Genomic DNA, 8,664 nt, shown 5'->3' on the forward strand with positions numbered 1-8,664 from the left:
GATCGAGATGACGACGTGCGTGGCATTCTCTCTAAATAATTTTTCTTTTTTTCTCTTTGAGCAGTGGAATATTAATTGGAGTGCAGAAGCAAGTAAAAGATGCTCGGCCGCCGGTATCGATGCACGCAGCCAGCCTGCCAAATTTGCTGTGCTGTGCTGTCACATAAGTCTTCCAAACTATTTTTTTTTCTCTTTTCAGCAACTTGGCGTAAAATAAATAAGCATTCATTGCTATATACCCAAGTAATTAATTGTTTGACCATCTCTCTATTCACGTTCTCTATCGATCAATTGCCTGAATAGTGTTGGAGTAGTAGATCGAGTTAGAGCCGTTCGGAGGATTGATATGGCTTTAACTTTCATAGCCGGATCGTTGGCGTCGGCGATCATCGGGAAGCTCGTTGATACATGCTTTTCCTACATCAAAGCTTACCCGGCGCTGCGAGGCGTGCGGGACGAGCTGGAAAGGCTGCAGCTGGCCCTTCCGCAGATCCAGACAGTCTTGACTGCCGTAGAGGAGGCGGCGTCGATTGCAGAGCAGAACGAGGCGCTGGATACGTGGCTGTGGCAGCTCAGAGATGCTGTGGAGAACGCGGAGGACGTGCTCGACGAGCTGGAGTACTACGAGCTGAAGAAGACTGTACGAGATCGAGATGACAAGGTGCGTGGCATTTTCTCTAAATGCAAGAAAAAGTTTGACCATTTTGTTGATCGTAAATTTAGCAAAGGCACATTGAAGCGGTTGAGGGAGGCCGTGAAGGGGTTAGATAGGGTCGTTGCCGGCATGGGGCCACTAGTTCAACTTGTTGCTGGGTTATATGGTCCTAGTGTTAAGCGTCAAAAGCTCGAGGAAATCAAGAATGCTCGCGAGACTAGCTCCTTGGTAATCAAAAGTGAGGTGCTCGGACGAGACAAGGAGACAGGCCTGATAGTCGAATGGCTGATCAAATCGAGAGATGCCGATGTTGATGTCTCCGCTTTTACAATTGTTGGTATGGGTGGGCTCGGGAAGACTACTCTTGCTCAACTAGTCTATTGCGACGAAAGGGTGCGAGAGTACTTCGACCCGATTATGTGGGTTTGCATTTCTCAGGATTTCGATGTAACTGTGATAACAAGAAAGATTTTAGAATGTGTAAGTAATGAGAATTTTGGCGACAAGAGTCTACATGCACTCCATGAGAATCTTAAACAAAAACTAACGTCGAATAAGTTTCTACTCATACTGGATGATGTTTGGAACGATGATAAAATGACGGAGTGGGAGAAATTGGTTGCTCCTTTGAAATTCGGACAGAGAGGAAGCAAGATCCTGTTGACAACTCGAATGGGTTCAGTTGCGAATATGGCGGCAAAAGTGATGAAATGCAAACGGCAATCATTAAATCTAAATGAGTTGGAGGAGAGCGACTATATGTCGCTTTTCAATAAGCATGCATTCCTTGGTGTGAACCCTGATTATTATAGAAACTTGCAACCGATTGGTGAACATATAGCGAAGAAACTTGGAGGATGCCCACTAGCAATAAAGGTCATGGGAGGAATGCTGAACTCCTACATGGACTATGAATATTGGAAGAAAATCTTGGAAGAAGACATCATGAAATTACAACAAGGAAAGGACGGCATCATGACAGTTTTGAGATTAAGCTACGATCACTTACCCACAAACTTACAACTCTGCTTTAGATATTGTAGTTTATTTCCACAGGATCATATGTTTAAGAGGAACAAGTTGGTCAATATGTGGCTTGGTTCAGGTCTGATTCCGCAATCTATTTGTGGCAGGCAAAGGCCAGAGGATATCGGAAATGAGTATTTAAATCTTCTGACAAAAAAATCATTCTTTACTTGCAAAACCAGTGATAATGGGTTAAAAATTACTAAAGAGTATTTTATGCACGATCTACTGCATGACCTAACACAATCTGTTTCTCTAGGAGAATGCATCAGAGTAGGAGGTGATGTTGCAGGAATTACTATTCCACGGACAGTTCGACATTTATCTGTTGAAACAGTCAATCTTCTTTCTATCAGAGAGATCTCCAATCTTAAGAACGTGCGCACTCTAGTCATTTCTGTTAGGGAGGATAATAAGCATAATGCAGATCATGCACTTGAATTTTTCGAGGTTATAAAAGGGTTTAAAAAGTTACGCTTATTGATCTTAGATGTGAAGTTTGACCCTCATAAACTGCCCGATGCACTTAGTAGCTTGATACACCTCCGCTACCTATCTCTTTCACTATGGAAAATTATGAGTGGAAGTATTGTATATGATGGCTTGACCAACTTGGTCAATTTGCGTTCATTAGATGTTTCCGATGATGTGATACAAAATATTCCTTATATTAGCAAATTACCCTTCATCGACAAATTACAAAATTTTATTGTTCGAGAGGAGAGTGGTTACAAAATTGGTGAACTAAAGAACCTAAGAGACCTTTGCCATCTATGTATTAGAGGACTTGAAAATGTAAGGACTTCTGAAGAAGCCATTGAGGCCAAGTTGAATGAGAAAGAATATCTCAAATCACTATCATTAGAATGGTCCGCAGACCACTCCAATAGTGCAGAGGCAGATGAGCAGCTCCTCAATAACCTCTGCCCACATATCAATCTCAAGAAAATGCGCATCAAACAATACCAAGGTGCTAAATCTCCATGTTGGATGACAAATTTGTCTCTTGTCAACTTAACATCCATCGAACTGATTGATTGTAAAGGATGGGAGCACCTCCCGCCTCTCGGGCAGTTTTCTTTGCTCCAATATCTTCGCTTGTCAAGACTGCATGCAATAAAGCAAATAGATTGTTCATTCATCAAAAGCATCATCAAAAGCAGCAGTGGATATGCCTTTCCATCGTTGAAGGAGTTGCTGTTATGGGACATGCCTAACTTGGAGGAGTGGATTGGAGTAGATGATGCGTGCATGTTTCCTCAACTTCATTATATGGATATAACTAACTGCCCTAATTTGAGGGAAATTCCTACTCTGCCTTATAGTCTAAGACGATTGCAAATTTCAAATGTCGGCTTGACCGCTCTTCCAACAATAAATCGGAATTACATGGACAACAATGTAAGTGCTTTATTTTATAAACTTCAAATTTCTCCTGAGGTTTAGATTATTTTCACTTGCCCCCCTGTAGTTCAAAAAGTATCACTTTGCCCCCTCCCCCCCGTGGTATAGCCTATTTTCACTTTGTCATCCCGTGGTTCAAAAAGTTACACTTTGCCTCCTTTGGTTTAGTTCATTTTTCACTTTGCTATCCTTTGATTTTTTTTTCACATTTTTAATTTGGCACGCTATTTTATATAGAATTTTTTTGATGAAATAAAAATTAAACAACAGGAGGGCCAAGTAAAACTTTTTGAACCGCAAGGTGGCAAGGTGAAAATAAGTTAAATCACACGGTGGCAATTTGAAGTTTACCCTTATATGAAAACACCAATTCGAATTTGCATAGCTGTGATTGCCCGGACTTAAATATCTTTTACATCTTTTCTTTCTTGCAGCAGCAAGAACATTTTCAGGCTCTTGAAAAGTTAGTCATCAAACAATGTGAGAAGCTCGAATATGTTCCACCAGAGTTTTTTGGGAAATTCAAAGCCATAAAATTATTGCATATAGTAAATTGCCCGAAGTTGACAAAACGTGGGATCTCAGACATCCAACTGCCCTCTATACTCAATCATCTCACTATTGGGTCATGTGGCGACCTTGAGGCGCCACTGCTGTGGTCAGCAGATTTAACCTCTCTTACTAAGTTGAAATTAGTCAATTGCGCAAGCATAACATCCCTTCCCCCAGCACAAGTGTGTGCACGGTGGACGATGCTTTCCTCTTTAGTGATAAAGAACTGCAAAGAACTGTCATCATTTGGTGGAATACCAGCTCTCGTATCCCTCCGTTCTTTAGAAATTAGAGGGTGTGACAAGCTAATTGACGTTGCCCTGCTGCTGCAGCCTCCGTTCCCAAACGATGTCGGCCAAAAACGGAATGCAGTAGTGGACTGCTTTTTGAAGAATGGTAGACTATCAATTGACCACCATGCGCTCCTGCTCATGGAGCCATTAAGAAGTCTCTCTTCCATCAGCCATTTCACTTTCTCTAATGCTTCACAACTCACCAGCTTACCTGAGGAATGGCTACTACAAAATCACGCTGCCCTCAAATTTTTACGCATATGGAATGCAAGCTCCTTTCAGTCCCTCCCCCAGAGCATGACAAAACTGTGCTCCCTCGAGTGTTTAGAAGTACTGAATGCTAATCTCATCCAGTCTCTTCCAGGTCTGCCTACTTCACTGCGTACTCTACTCATTTATGGGTGTCACCCTGTGTTGGAGGAGCGATGCCATGAGAATATAGGCCTTGATTGGCCCAAGATTGCCCACATCCCTTGCAAGATAATTAAATAGCTAGCATTTGCAGAGGTGATGATGATGATGCATATTAATTGTAAGTACACTCTACCGCCCTTCATCTCGTAACCCTTTGTTGTAAATAATGCAATTCATTTTGGTCTTAATTAATGAACTACATACATCTCATTCAGTCTTAACAAAGTTATCTCATTTCTTACGGGATTAATTGCTCACCTTTTTTCAGATAATGCAAGAGCAGACAGGTTCCTTTTTAATTAGCATCCTCAATGGAATTTTTACATTTTGTACTCTCATTTTATGATTTGGATACATAAAAAGGGGAATAAAGCACTAATTGCCTCCTATAATACATTGTGCTCGCAGGACGGATTGGCCTTATATATAAAACAAACAATGTAATGAATATAACATATGTTAATTGCTAGCATGTCAATTGCTTTCTAAAGTTATATATGACTAATTGTGCAGTAATTTCTCTCTCTAGGAGTACAAACAAGATGTGAAGTCTCGCTGATGAGTTATAACATAAGAGAAGCATGACAAAAGCTCTTTAAGTTTGTTAAATTTCTTGGTGCAGGGCTGTAGTAATGGTATGGCACTCCTATATATATATATATATATATATTTCTCTCAAATTTTTCAAGAACACAAAGCAGGAATAGCTGCTTATGTTCTATTTTGGTAGTGCAGGAACATTCAAGGATTAGAACTCCCTATTAGCGCTCAAATCTATTTTTTCCTTATCAGGCTAAAAACAAGATTAAAATCATACTAAACTACCTCACTCTGTCTTTTGTTTTTCAGTGCATGAGTTGAAAAAGAAAAAAAAAAGAAAACTCATATTGTAGGCTAAAGTCTTACTGCTTATGTTCTTCTATTTAATTAGTACTGGACTCATATATGACTCCCATACATGATCATGGTCTATCAATTTATTCATAAGAATATTGAAAAAGAAAAAGACTTACGTAGTTATGTCTAACTTCATGCTTGCGTTCTTCAGTTTTGTTGGTGCAGGATCAGAGTAAGATTCCATGCGTTTTGTATGGCCAAACTAATGTAAAATCTTTAAGAAAGAAATTGCCCTCTTTTGCGGCAGGGAGGTTAAATGCTTCAATTTTGTTTCCCCTCAATTTACATGCGTATATATTAAAGATAATTTTGTGTTTGAATATTCCTGTACAAATAGCAAATCTCATAGCCTGGTCATAAGCTTGTTTTGTCTTGTGTATTATCCAACGAAGTTGTTAAACATTGCTTTACAATGTGTTTTCAAATTATCATTTGTTTTCTTTTTAGCAGAGTAGTAGGCACCTGCAGGTTAAACTTCTGAACTCAATTTCAGCAGTACAAGTCATACTTTAAGTTTTTTTTTTTTTTTCCTGTTTTTAGTGCAGGTTGTATCGGCATTCGTAGTAGATTTGGTGGATGCTCCGGCGATAAGACTCTGTCGACTCATCGTAAGAGGGAAAATGACGGCTACGCTACAGCAAGCATCAACTCGCAATCTTATTCTGCAGGCATCTTACTTGCAGTTTATTGACACTTTTTAACAGCACTTCAGTTTCATTAAATATTGAAAACACACAAAAACTGAGGTGTTACTGCTTATCTCTTATATTTGGTGCATGGTTTGAGAACGAATTAAAGACTCTATCGATTTCTCTATATGTAGGAATGTAACAAGACCAAAGTAAACTGCCTATGTATTTGTATTTTCTTTTTGTTCTCATTGGTGTATGAATTAAAAACACTCCTATTACTGTAGTCAATCGATTTCGTCCTTGTTACGAAGGATGGTTAAAGTTCCACTGCTTTGTGTACATTCTCTCCTATATTTCTTGGTGCAGGGATTGGAATAAAACTACTACATGTACGTAGTCTATGTATATAATGTGATTAGCGTCTTTAATTAATTACATTACTTACGGCAATTTATTTGCTGCTTAAAGTGATTGCATTTGCTTAATTTAAGGAAAATGAGAGCTTTAGATCAGAATTTTGATGATGTGGGATCATGCAATTGTTGTTCATGTTTGGTTCAGTCTTCGATCTGTATAAGTTTGGTTTTGATTCTGATTTTCTGAATGCATCAATGCATTTGAGTCTTCCTTTTCTGTCGATACTGTATAGTACGCTGCATTGAACAGTTTCTTTTTTTAAAAAAAAATTTACACCCTCTTAAAACTTTTTTTTTGAATTATTTTACTTAGAGCATGTTTGGTCGATCGTAAATAAAGCACCGAAAATGGCATTTTTGAAAAGTAACGTCTTATTGATTGTTTAGTTAATAAAAATAAATATAAAAGTCACTTTACCAAAGTGAGCTGATAAAGTGAATTATAATTAAATCTTACTTTTTTGACTTGGGCTCAAAAAATTCGGAAGTTATCAAAAGTGGAAGCTTAGCTAAAAAGTCATATTTAGTCTTAATATTTGAATTTATTTTTAAAGTTGAATTTCACTTTAAATTTAAATTAAAATCATGATCATATTTTGAATTTTATTTGTAAATTAAAACTCAACATAAAATTTTAAATTCAAATTTGTGACGTTATATTTAACTTTATTTGTCTATAATTTAATATCTCTTAAAAACTATTTTACTCAGTTTATGTGTTACAAAACACAAGATTATGCAACGAGAAACAGTTGCCTGTACCCGGTGTATGCATACGCTATATGCACCACACGGTATATATTTGGTCTAATAAATTTAATCTAAAATTATCTAAAACGAGTAGATTAAAAAAAAAATTATATTTGAAAATGTATTGTAGTAGAGAAAGAGGAAGAAATCGTTCAATTTGAAAAAAAAAAAAATTTCAAATTTCATGCATCAAAATTTAAATTTTAGCTTAATTAAAATTTCAAATTTCAAATTTTAAATTTCAAATTTGAGATTCAAAATCCAAAAATTAATATCTAAATTCAAAAATTTTGAAAATTAAAATTTATAGCTTGAAATTTGAAATTTAAAATTTAGAGTTTAAAATTTAAAATTTAAATTTTGAAATCACATTAAAATTTAATCTTAAAATTTGAGTTCAAAATTGGATTCGGAAGCAGGTTTTAACGACTTCCGATTAAAATCAGAAAATTACTTCTAAGAATTAGAATTAGATTTTGAAAAACAAGATATCAGACGCTCTATTAAAGGAAAAATTAATTTTGGCTTAGGACACGTTCAATGAGTTAGATTTTAATTTTTGCAATTCTAAAACATTTTTCCATTTTAGAGATGTGGTGTATAGATTTATACTTCCACACCAGGAGGTGCAGATAATAATTTGCCGCATTGCACTTGCTCCTCCCTCACTTACGAAGGTATGTGAAAATATAATCAAAATCAATTTCCTAAATCAAAACTCCAATCAAGGTAAGAGACAAGGGTCGTTATTTGTTTTTAGGCCAATTTGCATAAAAAATCCACTAGTTTTGCGCTTTTGTAAAAATGGGCCACCTTTTCCGATTTTACAGATTCGGGCTGGATTTTCAGCAAACTAACCAAAATACCGTTGTACCTTTTACTCTCTCCCCTTTTCTTTTTCTCTCGTTCTTTTTTCTTTCTCTTCCCAGAGAGTGGCGGAGGCAGAGGCGGAGGCAGCCAGCTTCGCTTTTGTTCGGCGCATCCTTACCCTCGCCCGCGTACCCCCGCCTTCCTCTCCTCCGACCCTGCCGAAGCCGCGCTGCGATTTTTTTTTTCCCCCTCTCCGACCCTCCTCCACCGCCTTCGACGACGACGCCTCTCTCGCCCTTCTCGCCCTTTCCCTCTCCCTCCTCCTTCGCCTCCTCCGCCGCCTCCGACGACGCAGCCTCTCCGTCGACATCGGCGCCGCAGAGGTCGCTGCGGCGCCGCAGCCTCGGAGTGGGGGGGTCTTTAGCGGCGTCGTCACCGGCACTGTGGCTGTTGGCAGAGAGGCGTGACAAAACAAAATTGTAGAAGAAAAAAACAAAGACCAAAAATTATATAAGGAGGAAAAAAATAAAATTATACTATTAAAATAAGATTACACTATTTTAAAATAAATTTGCACCGTTTAAATGAAAATTGCACTATTTGATATAAAAATTTCACTCTTTTGGAATGGATTTTACACTCTTTAGGCTAACGTTGCACTATTTAGGAGAATTTTGTACCATTTCTTTTCCTTTTCTTTTTCTCTTTCTTTTCTTCTTCTTTTTATTCTTCCGCTGCTACCTCCCGCCCGCCCGCTCGGCCCGAGGTCTCCTCCAGCGATGAGGTCGTGTATGACGGCACACCGCTTCGAACGT

General features: G+C 38.0%; 1 protein-coding gene across 3 annotated transcripts; it reads left to right on the forward strand.

The window, feature by feature from the left end:
- The first annotated feature begins 289 nt into the window (after window positions 1-289).
- On the forward strand, window positions 290-6,200 carry LOC109705271 (putative disease resistance protein RGA4). Of its 3 annotated transcripts, none has more exons than XM_020226000.1 (3): window positions 290-3,082; window positions 3,520-4,462; window positions 5,782-6,200. In XM_020226000.1, exons 1-2 carry the CDS (start codon window positions 347-349, stop codon window positions 4,420-4,422), a joined length of 3,639 nt encoding a protein of 1,212 aa, XP_020081589.1. In that variant the 5' UTR covers window positions 290-346; the 3' UTR covers window positions 4,423-4,462; window positions 5,782-6,200. The 3 variants fall into 3 exon arrangements, with proteins under 3 accessions (XP_020081589.1, XP_020081591.1, XP_020081592.1); XM_020226002.1 differs by having other exon boundaries at window positions 5,787-6,200; XM_020226003.1 differs by having other exon boundaries at window positions 3,523-4,462.
- The last annotated feature ends 2,464 nt before the right edge of the window (window positions 6,201-8,664 follow it).

This window comes from Ananas comosus, unplaced genomic scaffold (assembly GCF_001540865.1).
Source record: "Ananas comosus cultivar F153 unplaced genomic scaffold, ASM154086v1, whole genome shotgun sequence".
Classification (NCBI taxonomy): Eukaryota; Viridiplantae; Streptophyta; class Magnoliopsida; order Poales; family Bromeliaceae; genus Ananas; species Ananas comosus.

Coding starts and splice junctions, on each gene's coding strand:
- LOC109705271 (XM_020226000.1), top strand. CDS start 347: ATGGCTTTAACTTTCATAGCCGGATCGTTGGCGTCGGCGATCATCGGG. Junction 3,083..3,519: donor GGAATTACATGGACAACAAT/GTAAGTGCTTTA, acceptor TCTTTCTTGCAG/CAGCAAGAACATTTTCAGGC.